The 22,964-nt window shown below is 41.0% G+C and overlaps 1 protein-coding gene across 2 annotated transcripts in view; it reads right to left on the bottom strand.

Annotated features, from left to right (window-relative positions):
- Nucleotides 1–5,776: 5,776 nt before the first annotated feature.
- Nucleotides 5,777–22,964, bottom strand: part of CHRFAM7A (CHRNA7 (exons 5-10) and FAM7A (exons A-E) fusion) — a 162,510-nt gene continuing 145,322 nt past the window's right edge. For both annotated transcript variants that reach the window (XM_075273528.1, XM_075273529.1), the window contains 3 exons: nucleotides 21,241–21,327; nucleotides 17,333–17,442; nucleotides 5,777–6,495 (listed from right to left, as the gene is read on the bottom strand). In XM_075273528.1, the coding sequence (XP_075129629.1) occupies nucleotides 5,971–6,495; nucleotides 17,333–17,442; nucleotides 21,241–21,327 (722 nt within the window). In that variant the 3' untranslated portion in view covers nucleotides 5,777–5,970. The remainder of the gene's footprint in view (nucleotides 6,496–17,332; nucleotides 17,443–21,240; nucleotides 21,328–22,964) is intronic.

The raw sequence follows: 22,964 nt of genomic DNA, 5'->3' as shown, positions 1-22,964 counted from the left end.
TAGCAGCGACTCCTGTGCACTTGCAAAAGTGGGCGCACAAGCGCCGCATTTTCAACAGTAGCTTCGGTACATTTGGGTATGTTTTTAAAAAACTTTGCACCACTAGGTTAGACGTGGGCCAAACATGGAACGTGTTGGAGGCTGGCAAGCTCCAGAGCCGCTACCAGGTTCCAGCCATTATCACAGGCGTAAAAATGCCAGGCCCCAGGTGTAGCAGGGAAAAAAAAATGCCATCTCAGCCAGGATGGCATCCCTGACCTCGGAGGCACTGTGCTGTCTGTCCCCCAAGCTGATGAGCTTCAGCACGGCCTGCTGACGTCTCCCCACACCAGTGTTTTAGCGTTTGCCGCTAGTAGCTGTGGTGGAGGTTGCAGCGTCGTAGGGTTTCAGTCTACTCCTGCCATGAATTTTGGCCTGGGAGAGGAGATAGGCCACCCCAGTTTGCACCCGGGGAACAGACTCCACCACATTCACCCTGCCTGTCATTAAAGATTAGCACTGCAGCATCCCTGACCACAGGCGCTTGTCCAAGTGTCGGTGGTCAAGTGGACCTTGCAGCAAAGCGCGGAACTAAGGGCCCACCTGATGTTGAGTGACACGTGCTGGTGCAAGGCGGGGACGCCACACCGGGAGAAGTTGAGACGGCTAGGGACGGCATAGTGAGGTGCCACAGTTGCCATCAGGTCCGGGAAGGCGGGAGTTTCAACAAGCCGGAACGCCAACCTCTCCTGGGCCAGCAGTTTAGCGATGTTGGCGTTCTAGGCTTGCGTGGGTGGGTGGTTAGCGGTGTATTTCTGCCGGCGCTCCAATGTCTGAGAGATGGTGGGTTGTTGTAAAGAAGCGCCTGATGGTGCCTTTGATGGTGCAGGAGAAGGAGATAAGACAGAAACAGGGGAGGATGAGGGAGAAGTCAACAAAGTGGCGGAGGCAGATGAAGTGATGTCCTGGCTCGTCCTCTGGAGTGCATCGCCAGCACTGTGAGCAGAGGCAGTGGCATGAACGGCGGGCGACGTTTGTCCTGCCGTTGCTGCCTGCCACTGATTCCATTGCTTGGATTCCAAATGACGGTGCATTGAAGTGGTGGACAGGTTGCTCTTCTCAGGGCCCCTACTCGATTTCGAGAGGCAAATTGTGTAGACGACACTATATCTGTCCTCGGCGCATTCCTTGAAAAAACTCTACACCTTCAAGAAACGTGCCCTCGATGGGGGAGTTTTTCTGGGCTGGGTACAAAAGGGAACATCTTCGGACATTCCGGGTCTGGCCTGGCTTCGGCAAAGCAGCTGACCTCTGCCTCTGGACATGTCTCTGCCTCTAGCTACCCTTTTTGGTGCTGCACCTGCCTCAACATCCACACTACTTTCCCAGCTTGACATCTGCCTTGTCCAGGTGGGGTCGGTGTCCTCGTCGTCCACCACCTCCTCTTCCAACTCCTGTCTCGCCTCCTCCTCCTGCACAATGCGCATGTCAACTGGCTGCCCTGACAGCAACTGCATCTCATCGTCGTCGATGAGGGTGGGTTGCTGGTCATCCGCCACCAAATCGACCGGAGATGGAATGGAGGAGACTCTAGTGTTTGAGCATCTGGACACAGATACTCGTCTGTTAGGTCCGTGGAATCGCGAAATGGAGGGGCAGGTTGCGGTACAGTCAAAGGAAGGGAGAACAGCTCTGGGGAGCAGGGACAGTTGGGGTTATTGTTCTGAGAAGATTGGGAATTTTGGGTGGAAGGAGGACAAGACTGTTGGGTAAGAGGAGGTAGAGGCTGACTGGCTGGTGGACAATGTGCTTTAAGCGTTATCCGACAGCCATTGCAAGACCTGTTCCTGGTTCTCGGGCCTACTAATCTTTGTACCATTCAGCCTAGTTAATGTGGAACTTTTGTGCAAAGCGCAGAACTTAGGGCCCGCCTGATGTTAAGGGACACACGCTGGTACAAGGCTCAACTCACCCTAAGTGCCAAAAACACTGCTGGTGCAAGGCTCTACTCATGCCAAGGGCCTCAATCTCTGCTGGTAGCTCAGCTTAAGGTCATGTAACTTTGTTTGGAAGGGCTCATGTTAAGGGCTAGAAAAGTGAATTTTGGAAGGTCTTACCACATCACACACACACACACACACACACACACACACACACTCACTCAAAATGACAGTTAAGGGTGAGGGCTTTTGGAATTCCCATTGCCTATTCCATTTGTGGTTGTCATGGGGAACGTGATTTAAAGGGGTGGTTGTTACTGTTTGTTGAGCTTAAATTGGGGTTTGTGTCCATCCATTTGGGGAGTAAAGAAGGTTTCCAGGTATTTTCCCACTTTGATAGAGGTTTTTTTGAATGTGGAAAGTGTGTAGTTGTTAGGCAGTGATGTTGGGGTAATAGAGGGTCTTTGGTGTGTTAGATGCCCCCAGGCATGCTTCCCCTGCTGTCCCAGTGTCATTCCAGAGGTGTTGGCATCATTTCCTGGGGTGTCATAGTGGACTTGGTGACCCTCCAGACACGGATTTGGGTTTCCCCCTTAACGAGTATCTGTTCCCCATAGACTATAATGGGGTTCGAAACCCGTTCGAACACACGAACATTGAGCGGCTGTTCGAATCGAATTTCGAACCTCGAACATTTTAGTGTTCGCTCATCTCTAGCGCTGAATCCGCGTCAAAATCCGGCCTCTCACAATAGAGGTCTATGTAGACTGTTAGCTTCCTTTTTACCATGAGTGTATGTTCCCGCTCACGGAAAAAAGAAGCGAGCTGCCCTTTCTCCGATTGGATTCCGCAGCTGATTCAGCTGCGGCGTCCGCCTCGTGACAGCACCCTTCGGACTAGGCCCGTTCATTTGGACCTACTCCAGAGTAAGAAGCCCCGAATGTTGGAAGCCGCAACAGTCGCGGCAAGCGCATTTTGGTCTTATTCTGACGCGGCTTCCGGCTTCAAAGTCAGGACCAAAATGTGCAGTGCTTATCCCTGTGTGAACTAGCCCTTATGTGTCACAGGTGCTTCAGGTACCAGGCTTGTGCAACCTCTACACCTGCATACTATACGTACAGTAAATCTACATAAATCATAGCATTGCAGGGATTATAGGTCCTAAAATAAAATGTTATATATGCAATATGTATACATATTTGTGTCGTTTTATTTACATTAAAAGTTACATATGCAAATAAGGATTACATAAAGAAACAGATGTGTGAAGTGTACATTTATAAACAAAGCTTGAGCTTTTTGTCTGGAGAATTCGGGGAAACAGTCTTTGTGAAACAATTGATCCTTGGTAACAGTTCACGGTCACATTGTACATCTGATAACACTTATGGCAAAAGTAAGATAATGCATTCATGAAAAACATTTCAAGAATCGCTTTCTTTTTTAAAAAATCTTAAAAAACACTTTTTTTTCAAAGCTATTGCTTAAGTGATATTTGGCAATACAGTTTAACACTACTCAGAAGGTCACTTACAACGGGAGGCAGTCAGCTAAGTTATCTACAATGTCATTCTGCAACCCAATATCAATTTATCACATTTTCATAATACATTTCCCTTAAAGAGAACCTTTCATGTCCTTGGGCATATGTGGTTTAATATACTGCTTGAAAGTCGACAGTGCGCTTTCCCGTTATGTGCCCTAAAGCTGGAGATATCAGTGCCATTATAACGGCAACGATCTCAGCCCACTCTCTGAAGGATGTTCCTGACAGTCTAGCTGGGCTGTGAGAAATGCCTCTCCTGACAGTACTCGTCTATAGATTAGTACGGAGGCGTTCTTCATAGCTTATTGTCACCACTGGGCGGTAAGGAATGCCCCCTCTGACAGTACAGACCTATGGACAGTACTGTCAGGAGGGGTGTTTCTCACAGCCCAGCTAGACTGTCAGGAACACCCTTCTGACAGTGGGCAGAGATCAGTGCTGAAACTAACAGCACCAATATTTCCAGCCCCGGGACACATTATGGGAAAGCCAACAGTGCTCTGAATTCAGTGCACTGACAACTTTCTAGCAGTATATAAAACAGCATGTGCCCGAGGACATGAAAGGTTCTCTTTAAGTTATACCTGAGCCTATCTTCTCCTGTCAATCATGCCACCCACTGCCATATATAAAAAGCTAACATACTGTATTCTTAAGCACTTATTTGAATAAATCCCTTGCTTGAACTTAATATACATAAGTATTTTTCAACCGTACTATGTAACTATAGCTTTGTCCACTGTACAGGTAACACAGTTGTACACGTGTGAACAGAGGTCTTTGTTGGCTCCAGACTTGACTTGGTTGTGAATGCAGTCCATACAACCCTTATTACTATGTCACTACTTATTATCTTGAAAACCAGATGGCTATATGGTTTCAAGAGTTGTGTGTTGTTGTGTTTAGTTTTGCACACATATTGCTTTAGGAAGTGAGTGTTCAATATGGTAGAATTGTAGATCACTTTGATGTATAAACTTCCAGCCTTGTTTATTAAAAGTGTCTAACAATAAGACTATATATCTTCTCCATAGCAACCAGGCTTCAGATTGATTTCTTAATGGGTTATCCAGGATTAAGATGAGATAAGATAAGATAAGATAAGATAAGCCTTTAATAGTCCCACATTGGGGAAATTTCAGAACATGGCTGCTTTATTTCAGAAATAGTTCCACCTTCTCTTCTGGGGAAGTTACACCACATCCATTGGTCACATGGCCATGCTATAGCTTAGTACAAATCAAATCAAATAGGCTTTATTGGCACGTCCGAATGGATATTTGGCATTGCCAAAGCTAGTAAAGTGGGGGGGGGAGTAGGAGTCGAGGGGGAGAGTATGGGAGGGGGGGGCTGATTTGGGGTATAACAGTCCATGGAGTCTCAACTTCCTCTTAGTTAGTGACAGCTATATGGGTAGGTGGGGTGGGGTGGGCTGGTGGTTTGGGGTATAACAGTCCATGGAGTCTCATCTTCCCCTCATTTGGTGACAGCTGGACACGTATTGGGCAGCGATCTCCACAGTGGCCTCTTCTTCTCCCAGTAGGATGTAGAGTTTCCTCTTCTTGTCTGCAGGTATGAAGTACATTCATATAGTACATTCATTTGAATAGGAACTGAGCTGCTGTATGGCTCTGTGGCTAACATACATGGCGTCACTGCCTGATAAAAGGAAGTGGAGCTTTTTGCGAGAGAAAGCAGCAATGTTTTCTAATCCTGGGAAAAATTATGGTTACAAATCTTATAGTAAATGAAACCTGTTTCTACTTTGCACCAAATTTGAAAACTATAATAGAAAGTTCACTTGTCAGATTTTCATTCAACTTAATGTGGTTCTTTTTTGCAAAATAATGTTTGTATGAAACGGTCATAGAATCATATTTGCCATATGTGACTATACCCTAAGAGTCTGAGGTGTATTTGAGCATACACAATCACTTTGGACATTTATATTGTTCCTGCAGTAGGAATCTGAGTAAATGTAAGCCATACATACACAAAAATACTCTTGTATACACCAAAAATATGTGCCTTCCTCTTGTAAATGACATCTTTTCAAACCTCTTTCTACATTTGATACAAATTTTCTACATACAAAAATAAAATCATAATCTTTCTTCTTGGCCAATTCAGCTGTACTTTGTAACAATATATTATGGTTTATAAATAAATCTATATATAACACTGTGCTCGAGTAGCAGGGAATTGGGAATATGCAAATCTTATACCGTTGTGTATTTGGAGTACATAATATATACTATAATCATGATCAACCCTAACTTATCATACATTATTCTATGTATATCGGTGTATAGGTCATTAAATAATATTCAATTTAAAAAAATAAAATAAATAAAAAAATTATACACTTTGAGATCAGAGTCAGTTGATACCTATGCACAGTCATGCATGCCCCCAGTGGGAGCATCTGATATCCTATTGGGCATTGCTTGTATAGAAAAGGTTCAATCTGGTTGAAAACATAGCTCCCAAAAATACAAATTGAAGTTAAGCAAAATCTTTAGACACAGCTTCTACAAAATTTGGAGCAGACATTAAAATTCCAATAGTACAAATGATGGTAAAGATAGAAAAAGCCATAAGACACAACCGGTCTACCACAGATGCTGCAAATTTCCACTCATTACATATAGATTCATCCTCATCTTGGTCTCTGAACCTGTTAGCAATATATCGCAGCTCCTCCAAAATCTTGCTTAAGTCGTGTTCTCCATCTGAGTGGCGTGGATGATGGAGAAGGTTTTCATCATGTGTCGGGGAACAGGCCATCCTGCCACATATGACTCCCGAATCAGTGGTAGGTGTGCAATGGATTCCCTCCAAGCCACGAAAGCCAATATAGAGCATGTTCCCATTGCTTGACTGTTGACCACTTACAGTATTAACTTCAACACTTGCCATGCTACAACGCCGTTGCTTATTATTATGCTGGCAAACAGGTCGGACTTTATCTTCACCGGGTCTTTTCATTCTGAGAAACCATGCACACCAATTTAATAAAATTATTCTTGTCTGTTAAACAGAGATAAACAAGATTAAAAGGTCAGTAATATTAAAGCAACGGGTTTACAGTCAAGAATACAAATGTAAACATTTATTTATCAACCTTGAAGAACAACATTGGAGCCCATAAGATGTTCGCACCCTAATAAAGTCTTGACAGTTCTCTACCATTAGGGTTCAAGATTTGGACCTAACTCTTCTAAATGCCTAGTTTTCTGAATTGACGGCTCAACCATAAGGATTAAGTCTAGGTGGGGTTATTTATAACTCATGTCAGTAAAATAGTTCTAAAAATATCAGACTGTCAAATGGCTCATGTTTTTGGAGACATGGCCTCCATATATAATTGAGGTCAGAAAATCCTAATATTGTAGTCCATCAATATAATTGCAAAAGTAAACAACCGATTATTTTTTTGCATTATTAAACATAGTACTTATTGTTGAAAATATTTATTCACACTAGAAAATATATTTAAGTTACTATTTAATCTTAAGAACACAGGGAGAATTAGACCTTGAAACTGTAGAAAAGTTTAATGAAGTCAAGGTCTGCAGTCGGGAAACTTCATCCATAGCCACATTACTGATGCCATTGTTAAGATGGAGCATCTTATTATTCAGCGTAAAACGTCTCTTAATTTCTGAACTCAGGGCTTTTGCTTGCAGTGAATATTAAGATTTTTGCAAAGTATGGAAACAAACTGTGCAGCTTTACAAGACGCAAAATGGAATTCAGCATTTGGAAAAAATAATTTCAGAGAGTACAGACAAAAATAATTCCTTTTCCATCAGCTCTCTAGTACAACAATTGTATTCTCCGTGGCAGCTTGAGATGGATCAATGAGTAGATGGTAGTGACTGACACTTACAACATTTATAGCGGTATATGTAATTTTATGCCACATTGACAGTTCCAGTTGTATAGGATTTTCATTTTCGGCTACACTGTAGCTCTTCACTATTCAAAGCATCCATCAGAGTTTATATTGCTCAATTTAAAATGTTGATTTGAAGATAGCAAATTTAAATTACACTTTCACTTGAATGGGACTGAGCTGCAAATAGTCTGTGACCGGTGAAGGTTACAGAAAATGGCCTGATTAAAAAAGCAAATGGTGAATATTGTAGTGACACTGCTGCTTCAAGCAGGTGATCTGGTGGGGAACTGGATGTCATCCCCAAGTCAATCTGATATTCGTGATATATCCTATGTTATCAATATTTTAGTCCTGGAAAACCCCTTTAAGACTTTAAGGCTAAGGCCCCACGGACCGGAAATGCTGCGCTAAATTGCTGCGAGAACAACCTTGGCGTGAATGCATCGTGGTTCTTCCCGCAGAGCTTTGAACAGAAAGTTCACAGAGTTTTCCTCCGTGGACTTTCTGTTACAATTATATCTACGGGGAAGCTGCCAGCGTTTCCATAGATATAATTGACCTGATGTGATTTTCAAAACCGCAACGGTTTTGGAAATCCCAGCGTGTCCGCGCTGCGATTTATTTGTTTCAGCGTCGAAATCATTGCCAAAAAACTCCATGTGCAATGAGGACTCCCGCCCACACTCTCCTAAGCCCCACCTTCTCTATAATATTAGTCGGGAGAGGGGTGGGGCTTAGGAGAGTGTGGGTGGGGAGACATCTCCCTGCCCAGTACCCGCCCACACTCTCCTAAGCCCCGCCTTCTCTAATAATAGTCGGGAGAGGGGGGCAGGGCGCTCTGAAACCGGGACCATGGACCGAACTGGACCAAGAGCAAAGAGCTGCAGGTAAGCAGACACCGGGGAGGGAGGGGGTTAATCACTACACAGCGTGGGGTCCAACAATTTTTGGACTACATTCTGTGTAGTGTATAGGATTGTCTTTAAAATCCCAGCTCTGCTTCATCACCCACTTAATACTGCACACTCAGCTCAACTATTCCAGATGTAGAAGAACTGGACTGCTAACATCAGCCAGCACTGCTACATCCAACCATCCCTCCATCTACTCCTCCTGTCACACACATCTCGTATGTAGCAAAGCTCAGCACACACTGAGCTTTACTACATCTCTACAACAGAGTATATAGATGTAGCAGAGGTGACTGTGTGCTGAGTTCTGTTACACCAGAGATGTGTGTGACAGGAGGAGGAGCTGGAGGGATGGTTGGGTGTAGTGCAGAGCTCTTTCATCTCCAGTGTCCAGAGTAGCTGGGCTAACCGCACGGGCTCTGCTATATCTCGCTATAGAAATGCATTGACCAGCGTTGATTGGCCAGTGTACGGGCATTCGGCTAATCAACACTGGTCAATGCATTCCTATGGGAAAAAGTCAGCTCCGGCATATCGCAAGCTGACAGGGGATCCCGACATAATAAAGGTACTTGATGCCCCCAGACATGCTTTCCCTGCTGTCCCAGTTGCATTCCAGGGTGTTGGCATCATTTCCTGGGGTGTGATAGTGGACTTGGTGACTCTCCTGAGTCGAATGGTGGGATCCCCTGTAGCGAAGCATTTTCTCCCATAGACTATAATGGTGTTTCGATATTCGTTCGAATAGTCGAATAGTGAGATGCTATTCGTAACCAATATCGAATATCGAACATTTTACTGTTCGCTCATCTCTAGAGATGAGCAAATAGTATTTGAAACTCTAGTTTTGAATACCTAGCTCCATAGGAATGAATGGGAGCAGCCGGAACGCTGCAGGCGCCGGCGGCCGGTGCTTAACCTCTTCTCGATCGGCCACTCCCATTCATTCCTATGGGAGCGGAGCTATTCGAATCTAGGATTCGAATACTATTCGCTCAACACTACAAATAATAAAACTAGGGGGAACTTTGTAAATGCGTCATAGTAAAATATAGAATTACACCCTGCCCCAACCCAGAAAAAGAAGACCGTCTCATAAATAATTACAACTGAGCAATTTCTTTCAACCTTTAAAAATATTAAGAATTTAAGGTAATTTTTTTTTTTGTTTTTATGTCTGGCTGAAAATCCAATACCCTCAATCGACATTCAGCCACGGCAAGTGACCTCTTGTGTACAAGGTGCCCTTCATTCAAATATGTGAGACTAAAAAGAAACTAAATGGACTTTCTTTAAGGTTCCTTAAAGGAATATGTCATCATGACATCTTAGCTTTGTTTGACAGATTTATCTTTAGACTGAAGCCCCACTTTGTAGAAACATAGCTTTTTTGTTGCAGATTTTGCTGCAGTTTGTTGCAGATTTTGCTGCAGTTTTTTTGAGTCAAAGCCAGGAATTGATAGAGCAGAAGGTAGAAATATAAGTACTTTATATGTATTTCCCATTCCATTTGTAGTCATTTTTTACTTCTCACAAAAACACAGCAAAATATAAAATACACTGTGTTTCTGTAATGTGGGGCTTTAGTGTTACAGTGGTTTACACTAGATTGGAAGCTCGGGTGCACTAACCAGGAATGGCCACTACATAGTGTACTGAGCTATATGTTTCTGGCTCCATACACTGTGCTAGTTCTGGCAGTTGCAGCTCCCCATATTAACTTATCTTTAAGGGTAGAATTTAGATATTGCTGACCTTAGGATAAAGTTTTAGCATACTAATAATATTGAGTGTGTGCATGTCTATCTAACTTCAGAAATAATGATACAATTGTTTATGTTTGTTGCAAGGTTAACTACATGTAACAGTCACTATATTGAATTCTGTCTGCTAATCCTCATTTTTATCTAGTAACCTGTTTCTCAGCCTATGCGATATGTTTTGGAGTAGCATGCCTTTTTAATGCACACATAGTAAATTCATCATGTTTTCGTTTTTTTTAAGCTACACATTTTTCTCAGTAATTTCACCTTAGGAGAAGTTGCAATTTCTAAATTCTAGAAACTCTCTATAATGTAAAATTTATTTTCAGTAGGAAAATACAGAATAACATGATTAATTACATTAAATTCCACCCAAAAATCAACATACAGACAATTTTTTGCCAAATGCCAGGGATGTACCAATTATTTTGGTCTCCTTTACACATAATGATAACGCACATAATAAAAATGTCATAGTACTAATATAATACACATAGTGGTGTCAGACTACATGGATAATGCACACAGCGATGTTACCATGTCAGGATAATACACAAACTGTCATATTACTTTACAGGAAAAATAAAACCGATTTCTCAGTATAGGGATAATATACACAGTGATGTCATAGTACAAGGATATTATACACAGTGATCTCACATTACAGAGATAATATACACAGTGATGTCACAGTACAGTGATAATATACACAATGAAGTCACAGTACAGTGATAATGCAAAAAAAAAAAAAATCTGAGTAATAACAGCATATGAAGAAAGTGATTATAACTATGTCACTTGTAGGTATCATGGTATCCCAATAAAGAAAAGGAGGCACAATCAGGCTACGTAAGCCAAAGATGTCATAAGCATGCCATGAACTGTGAAAGATAAATGGATTTGGACCAAATCTCTATTATTTTGGTCTCCTTAGACTCTGTTCCCACAGAGTAACGCGCCGCTCATTCTGACACGTAAACACGTGTCAGAGTGAGGCGCTTCAAAACAGATCCCATTGACTTCAATGGGTGCCAGCTTACACATGTGCATATCACATTGAAAGTAATAGGTAAAAAAGACTGCCATTGAGTTCAATGGATAGGGCGCGTAAGACCGAACCCATTGAAATCAATTGGATTCTGTTTTACTGCGCTCACTCTGATACATGTTTATGTGTCAGAATGAGCGGCGCGTTACTCCATGGGAACGGAGCCTAAGATTGTTTATTCTGTAGGAAACTTCAAATTGTGCATCAGCATCAGAGCTAAGAAATGTTTCTCCGATGTGACTGTAGTCTACTGTGTTACTTCGGTGTCAGTTTGCAGGCAATCTAAGATAGAATAGTCCCAGTCGTGCTGTGACAGGGATTGGATTAATTTTAAATCAAATGACTCATTTAAATAGCTTATTTTAACATACAAAGTAATACAGATCTTCCAATTAGTCAAATTGACAGCAATTGACAGACAAAAATGAGTTTACTAGAATTTGTATTAAAAAAAAAAATTGAGAATCTGTTTTAAGCCTCAAACATTCAATTAAAATAAATAAACTGTCTCTGGGATAAGCACAATTCAATCATTTTTGCTAAAATAATACACTTTAAGGTCAGGGGCATACGTTGCATACGTTAGCCACTCCAAAATCGCCAGCGACTAATCTGCTGTAATGTACAACAAACAAATCCCATCTACATAATGTGAAGTGTCTTGCGCTATGGGTTTTCAGCATGTAGCATATAAATTATTGCTGTGGGTCTGGCCAGAGTTTTCAAACTTTGCTGTACAAAAGTCAAAAGCCACGCTGTGGAGAAAACCTGTGGATTTTAGATGGTTTTTGCCACAGGCGCAACCACTGAGTTACCTTAGCCACAATGGCAAGAAAACCCTTCAGGCTAAGGCCCCACGTAACATCCCACAGCAAAAAAGCACTGTAGGGAAAACCACATCCGCAATACATCATGATTTTTCATGGACTTTCTGTTTCAATTATACCTATAGTGAAATCGCTAGCATTTCTGTAGATATTAATTGCCATGCTGCCAGGATTTTACAGATGTGTGGGGGATGGGATTCACAGGAATTCCATCCACTACTCAGTGACTGTACAATTCCAGCTTTTCTGTGGCTGGCAAACCCCGGTGTTTACATCACGTGTGACCCCGGCCTAAACGTGACAATCCAGCACTAGAATGCAATAACCCTAATCGATCATCAATATGAGAAGAGACCTTATTTTATAAAACATGTTTGTTTCACAGATTTTTACCTGCTACCTTCTTTCTAGTATTCATTTAAATAGAACTGTACAGGGGAACTCTTAAAGGGATTCTGCCATTACGATCAGGTGATTGGCGGGGTTCACAGAGACCTTACAAATCAAAAATTGATAACAGCAGAGAAGCAGATATTCCATACCTGCATGAAATATTGTAAGGTAGACTTTGTTCTACAAGATGCTGAAACTTTTTAGGATTTCAGTTTAAATTAAATTAAATTTATTTTTATTTTTTTAAATCACTAATACAATGTATTACCAATTACGGGGCTCAATGGATACCTTTTTTACTCAGAATACACAGGGGCAGATTTACTACTGAAAAAGCACTAGAATTATTTCACAATTTACTCCAATCACCTTTATACCTCACACCTCATTTTTAAACTGTTTTAGGTCAGGGCTGCATGCTGTAAAAATGCTGGTTTGTATATTACCTGCAAATTGAATGAGATTCTGGCTAATCCTATCCACACATTGCAGAAAAAAATCTACAGTGGAAAAGCTGCAATTTCAAAACAGTTCACAGCATTTCAATTATATCTATGGTAACACTGGCGTTTACCATATAAGGTATAGTAGGGGCAGAAAGTCCTCAGAGAAAAATCTGAGGACTTTCTGTGAAAAATACTGCAAAAAAAAAAAAAAAACATGATCTGTTTCCGCTTCAGTCCTCACTGTGTAGGGCATTAGTCTTAGGCAATTTCAGGTCTTGAACCCCAGCGGATCTGACCACTTATTCAGCATGTGCTGGAATGCTAATGAAATGTATTGAGAATTACTTAGGCTTCTATTATAGGCTGCTTAGCCCTTCAGTGGGCTCCCGGCTGTCATAGTAGTGACTCATTGGCCCAGGATCCCACTCCAGCAGCTGGTGATCCATACCACAATGATAGCACTGTGAAAATGCTACTACCATCATCTTCGTTGTTAATGCCAACAACAATTGGCTCCTGAGCAGCTTGGACATTTAAATACCCAACATCCACTGATTTTGAGAAAGTGTTAAAGTCTCTTAGTAAAAAGGGTTTAAATCTCGTAATACAATGGCCAGCACATGGCAGTGGAATCCTATAATGTGAATGAGCCCTTATATCAGAAAAACAACCATGTGCTAGGGCATCACTGCTTCAAAATAAATAAATAAATAAATAAATAAATAAATCTCAGACAGCCCTGATAAATTAAAGCTTCAGGCTTTGTAATTAAATCTTCTTGTTTATAGACCCAATATATGCAAATGAATATAAGATAATTAATATATGTTCCTACAAGGCACTAGTTAGCTTCAGCTTAAGAGATCCAAATGCACGGTACTTATTTCCATACTGTGAGACAGAAACAACGTCTGTTCGCAGTTCTGGTGTTTGTAGTATATTTTGTTGCAATGCTTACAAATGTATATGTAAATGTTTTCATACATGAACAGAATGCAGGATGCTTGAAATTATACTGTACTAGTTAAAATGATTCTGCCCATGCTGGCTTTCCTTCCTGTTTGTAAGCAAGTCATTTTTAATTGCGCTTACAACCACATGAGCTTTAAGAATACTGTAACCCCATGCTGCATCTTACAATCACTATGCAAGAGGCAATTTGAAGACACATCAGGAGGAAAAGTGTTTCCAATAGATTTACAAATATGCTTTATTTAGATAGAGCTAAAGTCATTTTTCTAATAATATTTCAAGATCCCTTCCAGCAGGGAAATAATGTCTTTCCTGTCGATACGAGCCCCTCCCCTATTTTGACAACTTGTAGCATTTCAAAAAGTAAATAAACCTGCCTTATAAGCGATCCCGGAGGAGCAGCAGTGACATTCTCTATCCCACCCATACTCTATTATATAGCTATAGTGTATGACACAGCCACTTGCAGCATCCCACTAAACAATGCAAAACTTATGTCCTGTATTTAGTAATGTATAAGGTGTTTTTATGTGCCATCTTGCCACATTGTCTGTGTATAATAAGTACTTCACCATTGTCAGAAGAGGGCAGGGGTTTGGGCACGGCCCTAGCAGTGATTTCTAGAGTGTGTAAGGGGACTGAGAGTTTTTCTCTTAGCTTCTGAAAAGAGAGGATGTGTCTGGAGGTTGAGAAGAGTCTGAGAAAGATCCCTTGAGGATCTTTCAGGTAGAGAAAGTCAGTTCACAGAGACCCTGTAGTAGAAAGTGAATGTGCCAGACAGGTATTCTGAGGATAAATTACATAAGGGACTCAGAACATGGAACCCGTCCAAGCCACAGAACATACTGTTAGCACTCTGTTGGAGATAGGCACCTGTTTACCCCTTCACACAAAATCATATACATGTATGTGATTACATGCTGGGGGATGTATGGAGAAGGCTCAGGAGCTGAGCCCTCGCCATACACAGGGATGCTGGCTATATAATACAGCCAGCAACCAGTTACTAACAGCCGTAGTCAGTGCCAGCATCAAATGTGACAGTTAACGCTTTTGATGCCACAGCAAAATGTGACTGCGGGAGTTAAGTGCATAGGCGATCATTAAAAATGGCAATGCCCATGGTATTGCCATTTTTAATGATCGCCACCCTCTAAATCATCAGATGGCAGCAATCAGTTGCATATTGAAGGCTCCCAGGTTTGTCATTTCTATAGTTCTTTTACACTCTGTCTATGGTCAATGGATTTTATTATACACTGCAATACATTAGTGACTATATGACTCAATGAACTGAAAAATGAAAAAAATTATGGATCCTGGAATGAGGAAAAAACAGAAATGCAAAAATGAAAATTGTCCTAGTCCTTAAGGCATTAAAGTGGATAATTTCTTAGTGGAACAATTATAGGCTGCTTTTGGGAGTACCATCTGCTGGCTCACCCCAAACTGAATGATAAATGAACTGCAAGAATTGTACCTCCATCAATAGAAGCTGTGTTTTGCATTGCTATCTCATTCAAGTAAAGTTATGTCATCCATTTTCCTGCAACCATGAGTCTACTGAGACTTTATTTTTGCATTAAAGTTTATTAGGTTTTAAGAGGTGTACAAACAGAAAGCATCATGTGGCTTCATGCCAGCAAATAAAATATAATATCTGATTCCAGGTAAATGAGTGGAGACAAGAAGAGAAGGCAACATAACATAGCAATAACTTAGACAAATATATGTATACTGTCAGGAGTATTAATCCAACTGCTATACCTTTAGGCTAAGGCCCTATGTATCAGGCCTCAGCCAAAAAATACTGTGAACAAACCACTGTGGGACCACATTGCGGCTTTTCCCACAGTGCTTTCCACCGAAAGTCTGCAGAGTTTTCACATTTTCTGCAATGTGTAGATGGGAATCACTAGAATTTGCAGGGACTATAAAACACGTGTGTCATGTGGGTCTTTGGCCTAAGGGATACTGTGTCAACCTGGGAAGTTTCTGCAGTTTTAGAAGTTTTCTAGGTATTTCTTAGTTTGGCTCTGTACCTTATAGTGTGTTTTTTAGATTCATTCTGATGCTTGGCTTGTTCTTTGGATATTCATTTGCCTGCTCATTCTTCCATTGATGTACCCACTGGATTTCACCCTTGGATTTCTACTGGATATCGCCTTTGATGTCTTTTCCTGATTTTGACCTTTTGCCTGTATGACTATTCTCCTGTTTCTGATCTGCCCTGTAAGTCAATTGTGTAGTCTTGTTTTAGTTTGCAGAGCATTTATTATTTATATAGCTAGTTACTGTTTAGTGATAATTCAGACCAACAGATTCTGCAAAGTCCATGTGGCCTTGCACCAGCACCAGGGAAGGCATCTGGGTGGTCTGTCTTAGCTCAAAGTCCTATGTTGATTTTAAATAGCTTGTTCTACTGCTTGCTGTTATCAGACAGCTCCTGCTTTAGCTTTTGTTGCTTTTGTTTGTTGATTCAGGATTAAGAAGAGGCTCAGAAGGCTCCATATTGAATTCAGATATCTTCGTAACAAATACAAGTGTTATGATAGTGTCTCTGACGCAAATACCAGAAATTGCAGGAACTGGCTGACAACAGAGAGCGGTAGAACTAGCTGTTTCCACGTCATACGATGCTGAAAGATACATTCCTTGAACCCAAATGCTTTCTCCAGCACTAACTGTAAAGCCAAATGGACTTTTGTTGAACTTGAGGACCAAGTTATCACCACAGAAACTGGTATAAGAAAGAAAAGCTCCACAATCTAAAGCCAAAGCAAAACCCAAGACCCATACAAGGAAAAACTTAAAAGGCTGATCAAAACCAGGAGGATGAATCGTAAGAGTCGATGTGTCCAAGTCAAAAATCAACCTGAGAGGTAATGTCAGAGCCAGAATCATGAGATAAACAAATTCCCAGGAACAAGACATATATCAATATAAGAAGAACAAGAAGGACAGGGAAAGGGTTTTGCATAGCCCAACACGTGTCATGCTATTCTGTCAATAAAGAGGTCCACTAAGAATTATCCATCTGTGTTGTGAGCTCCATCCAGTGAGTGTGGTAGTATGGTGTGAGACCTTGGTTCTTCATTTCCTGCTGATATATCAATATAGAATAGTCCAGCACAAATGATCAGGACATAAAAGCCTCACTATGTACAGCCAAATAGTAGGCACCTGGATGAGCAGGAACAGGGTTTAGATAGCCCTACTCAACATCTAATTGGATCAGCAAAAGAGAGGCCTGAAAACTGCAAAAGCTTCCTAGGTTGACACTGTAACCATAAAGCAGCAGCAGCTAAAATGAAATTCCTAACAATTCCTACTACTCCCATCCTCCTGGTTCGCTCCAATAGAATGCTGCATTTGTCTTTATAGGAATAAGATTAGGTAAGGTCATCCACTTTTGGTGGTTGACTACCCAGTTGGACAGACTTGGTGCTGACAAGCAAGGTTAGCATTTAAGAATTTGTTTACCTATGAAGTCTCCAAGACTACAATAGTTTTGTTTTGACAGATCTATAAGTGCATGACAAATTATACATGCATGGACTTTAGCTTTTCATAAATTGTACAATATTCATAAATGGAATAACATACCCATTTTGGCATTTTTCCTCCATGTGGATCATGATGATGATATTGCAGGACAATAACTGTTACAACCACAGAGAGACCCACAATTATCATTGTACTGGCAAAGTACTGTGCTGCAAAACATAATGTAATGATAGAAGATCAGAATTTAGCCATTATTGGAGGACTATGGCTATATACGGAGTGAAAATGTAAACATTCAGATTAAATATATAGAATCCTGGGGGTTTACTATAGTGAATGTGCCTAAATGAATCCTAAAATGAGTGCATTGTCATAACTACTTTTAGAACATTTTACTTCACAAGGAAGCATGCCCCCATTTCTGATAAAATGTTTACAAAAAAACAATGGCAACTTACAGATACTATATATTTATAGTAAACTTATGTACTTTCAGACTAAAGCCGGGTTCACATCTGTATTATGGTATCAGGTAGGGTTGAGCCGATCTTGACTTTTCAGGATTGATTTTAAAATCCGATTTCCGATCATTTTTCATTCGAACCCGATCTCGATCCCAATTCCGATCCCAATGCAAGTCAATGGGTTTTTTTTATTAATCGGAGATCGGATTTTAAAAGCAATCCTACCCCCTGGTGTCCACTTACCTCCAGAGATGGCTGGTCCTGTGCCCCGTGCCTTCATTCTTCGCCTCGCTGCTGCTCTTCTCTCTTCGCTGCCCCCTCCGTGCCAGGTTAGGAGAGTGTGGGCAGGTTAGGAGAGTGTGGGCGGGTACTGGGAGGGGAGACGTTACGTATCCCCGCCCTGTACCCGCCCACACTCTAAGCCACAAGGCCCGCCTACCTAGCGCTTTAAACATTGACCTGGGAGGCGGGGCAGCGAGGCAAGAAGAAGGAGGGCACCGGAGCAGCCATCTCTAGAGGTAAGTAGCTGCTAGAGATTTAGTTTAGCCTTCCATTCGAATGAATGGAGGCAGCCGGCGCGCAGGGAGTTAAGGCTGTGTGTCGGCTGCTTCCATTCATTCCTATGGAACTGCAGCAGAGCCTTCACACTGAATATACATCGTATACTCAGTGTGAAGGCTAAGCAATGCATTGTGGGAAAAATCACCGATCTCGATCCCACATAAAAAGATCGTGTTCGGAATTCTGGTGGAGATCGTGAAATTTTTTCGATCGCCGATTGGAATCCGATCTTTTCCGAACACGATCGCTCAACCCTAGTATCAGGTTTTGTGTTCCATTGAAAGGAATACCATTGACTTCAGTAAATGTCTCAACTGCTCACTTGTCAGTTTTTGTCTATTCCATCATGGTTCATTTTTTGGCGGAGAGACAAAGCTGAGTGTGCAAGACTTTCTCCTCCAGTTTAACAAAACAAAAGAATCACAAAAAGTACTGAAAGGTAATTCATTTGCATATTACTGTTCGGCCAAATTTTTATTTGTAGTATCCCATGTTTATAACTTAGTGCTCAGCCTCTCTAATTTACCTAGTTTAAGGAATTCTCTTGTTTTTTCATGTCAGTGGGGAAGAAGTCACATACAAATCTTACACAGGGCATATCCTGTTATTGGAATATACACAAAAGTTTCCCAGGGACATATTAAATTTGGTGGGTGTATGCGACTTTTCAATGACAGATCACATTCGGGGAAAGAAAGATAGGCATGTAGAATTACAACATGTCTGTTTCTAAGCTCTCACAAGAGATAAGCTTCTGTCAGAGGTGTCCAGTAAGAGTTTAGTCTCCTTTCCTCATTGCCAACATATGCAGACTGGAGAAATACTGTAGCTACAGAAGGTGTATCACCACCTTAAAGGCTAGTTAAAGAATACATTAATATCTTGGTATTACCAACTGGCTTGTTCAGCAGCCTGCATGCTGTGTGCTCGCTTCACCTCCAGGTTTTCTCGGTACATTGGTGGGCGGGGTTTCACTTGCTCTGCTTAGCTCTCTTCACTGCAGTATGTTTGCAGTAGTAAGCTGATGTAGCAGAGCTTGATTTGATTGCAATAAACTTGTTTTAGGTCTGTGTTTACATACAGAGGTAATCTCAGCCCTTATCAGCCAATTTCAATTAAACCAACTGATAAGTGGAAGAGCAGGAGATAAAACAGCTCAGAAATACTAGCAGGAGCGCTCACCTCCCACCTCCCCTAACTGAGAGCAGGAGCTCGGTTACTTGTCTGTGGCAGAGACACAAACAGCTCAGAAATACAGACTCAGCCCCCTCCCCCCTCCCTGAGAGCAGGGAGCACTTGTGGGCCTAGCAGATAAGCTCATCAACAGGCCCATGGTCATGGAAACAAAGTGTAAACAATGAAGTGAATAAATTAAGATAGCGGCCAAACAAAGTAGTTTTGATAAAGCAATGTATTTAGGAAAAGTCTTAAATCCACATAAACTAGCATTATAGATAGGATCCTTGTAATGGGACAATCCCTTTAATGTGACCACATTTTTGCATCCATATTTTGTTTTGCATGGTTTTATTGAGCATTGGGGATTTATATTTTGAAGACGTTATATGTATGCAAAAATGCATCTGAGTTACAGCCATCTGAAAACAGCCATATGCACAGTGAAGCTACTATGGCAAACTACAACATATGAATAGGAAGCAAAGTAGCACATCTGTCCTATGAAAATGCTATCGCAAAAAACTGCAATGCAGATACCCTATGTTAATCCAATTTTACACTTATTTACCTGCTGCGTATGTCATGTACAACACATCATTATAGAATTGTTCTAGTTTTCCTAGAAACATATATAAGATATCATAGGGGAAAGCCAACTACAGGCAGAAGATGGAACTACAGATGGGGGAAGGTAGAGTCTCGAAGGTATGGAATAGACTGAAGGTGATATCTGGACATAAACAAAAGGCTGGTCACCAGATAGAAGGTGACAGGAAGTGGCTTAACAAGCTAAATCTATTCTTCAATAGATTTGACTCCAAGCCAACTCTCTCTTCACCAGCATGTCAGTCAACCCAACTCCCCTCACACACCAAGACCCAACCCCTACCGACCTGCAGTCAAGTGCAATCTGACTATCTGATCCTCAAGGAGTCTCAAGAGTGTAGGGAAATCAAGAATATTAAAGCAGACAAGGCCAGAGGACCTGATGAGATAAGCGCAAGAGTTCTTAAAATGTGCGGAGACCAGCTGTGCGGTGTTATTATGCACATGTACAATATGAGTCTAAAGCTGGGAGTGGTACCTCAACTGTGGAAAACATCTTGTGTGGTACCAGTACCAAAGAAACCCAACCCGATGGACTACAATGACTACCAACCTGTAGCACTGACATCCCACCTGATGAAGGTCCTAGAGAGACTGGTCCTGACACACCTACGCCCTCTAGATTAAATCCCACCCCATGTATGAGACCTTGATGGCACTTAGAGGCACTGTAAGTGACCGCCTGCTTCACCCCAAGAAGGAGAAGGAGCGCTATCGCAAGTCTTTCCTTCCAACTTCGATCAGGTGTATAATCTACAGCAGACCAAGCGAAGATCACTCCGCACAGAGAACTAATGATTATGATTATGAAGTCTTCCTTCTTTATTCTTCTGTTCCTTAGCTGCTATGGACTCCTAGTATATCTTCTCTTCTCAGCACATGTGTGTCTACTTCCGTAATATATTACTGTGTATTATCCTGTATCTGTATTACTATGCTGCTGTAACATACTGAAATTTCTCCACTGTGGGACTATTAAAGGATTATCTTATCTTATCTTATATCACTCTTAATCTGTACAATGCTGAATGAATACAGAGACATGAGACTGTAATATAATTTCATTATTCACTGATCTGAGTAAAGGAGTTTCTATTCAGGAATTCACAAAGAGCTGAATACTGTTTTACTATCGAGTCTATGTCTCTAGTTATCATGTCTGTCTAACTGTTCAGGTACACAGATAAATAATATTACCTATTAATGGAACTGAATCAGATGTGGCTGGCATTATCTCTGCCACCAGTAACATGAACACGGTGAGCGATAAGAGTACGGTTATACCTACAACAAAATAAGAAAAATCAGAGTTAAACAACAACAGGGAAATAAGAAAGGAATCATACTTAGGATATTTTACTTGTAAAAACCCACATTAAAGGGGTTATCTGGTTTCTAAGTAGTGAGTGCAGAGACTGCAGTGTGGCCCCATAAACTTCAATGGGACAGCACTGCAGTACGTACACTCGCTGCTACAGTTTCTATAGCATGTGAGCATTGAAGTTCTTGCGTGTTGTCTCAGTACCTGTGATCTGTGGAGTTCCAAGGTTTTGGACTCTCAAAAATCTAATATTGATGGCCTAAGATTAATTGGCTAACAATCTTAGACATTGAATAACCCCTCTAAAGCATACCTCCAGTTATAAACAACTTTCATAAAGGAATAGTACAGGTTAAAATATGAAACTTTCATATCTTATTAGAAAATATGTTTTCTTCTCTACTTTTCAGGCAGTTACATTCTCTATATTAGTCTATAAAGAGAGGAGGTGGATAGAAAAGACACTGAAATAATTGCTGCTGTTATACTCTGTAATTCCTTGCTTTTTTAACACTGTTAGATTGAAAAGAAGCGGCAATAAATCATTGTACATTAACTGCCTACTGTACATTAGTTGCTTACACTTTCTTTAAGGATACTGAGGTCACATAGATATTTACCACAGGGCTATCCTCACAAGGCTTAACATGAGTACCAGAGCACACCATCAGGGCTCAGAAAATGCAGTTTTAACTGTGCTTTGTATGTTTCTTTTGTGTATATCTATGTTGAGGGTATGTCTGTTTATCGAGACACTCTCTATCTCAAGTTCTAGTCTCCTGAGGAACCCTAATATCAATATTTGGGAGGAAACATATTGAGACTTGAGACATCTTAGACATATCAGACTACTGAGGTTCTGCTGGATGTGACCATAGAATCCTAGCAGTCCTATGTCTGTTATATAGGATTGACACTTAAATATTGACAGGGTGTATTCACACAGAGGTAAATTACGTGGATTCAACACCAAATTCAGTGCCAGATACAGCGCTGAAAAAGAAGCCTCCAATTGACTTCAGTGGGTTCCCTAGCTCCCTAGGAAAAAAAGGAACACATTGAACATATATATATATATATATATATATATATATATATATATATATATATATATAAATCCAACATACGACATACACATTGAGAATCTGTTGTGGCTCATACAATGGAAGGTTTGGCTCAGTAATTAGTCTGCAGACAGTGGACTTTAAGATGTCTTCTATTCACAATCTCTATCTGTATATAGAACCACATCTAGACTTTATTTAGCAAAGATACTATTTTACCCGTATCTCACACGCGTCATGTTGTTGAGTACATTATAATCCATTATATTTAGTGACAGGAGACAGCAAAGAATATAAATCCTTTTGGTTGTTACTTATTGGGGAGTGGGATTTTAGACCCCTTTTTACACACAAATATGTTATATTTTAGTTTTTCTTTGAATACCACCATATTCCAGTTCTGTGATTTAGAAACAACTAGAAAGCATTAAAGAATATCCTCAAATCACCATTTATGTTTATGGATCTATAGTATTGCACCCCTGGAAATCTCTACATACTTGCTTTTTTTAGGCAATTGGAGATTTTTGTCTAAT

The sequence above is a fragment of the Leptodactylus fuscus genome, chromosome 5 (genome assembly GCF_031893055.1).
Source record: "Leptodactylus fuscus isolate aLepFus1 chromosome 5, aLepFus1.hap2, whole genome shotgun sequence".
Lineage (NCBI taxonomy): Eukaryota > Metazoa > Chordata > Amphibia > Anura > Leptodactylidae > Leptodactylus > Leptodactylus fuscus.
Note: the sequence above shows the minus strand (reverse complement) of the source record. Positions and strands in the feature narration are given on the sequence as shown.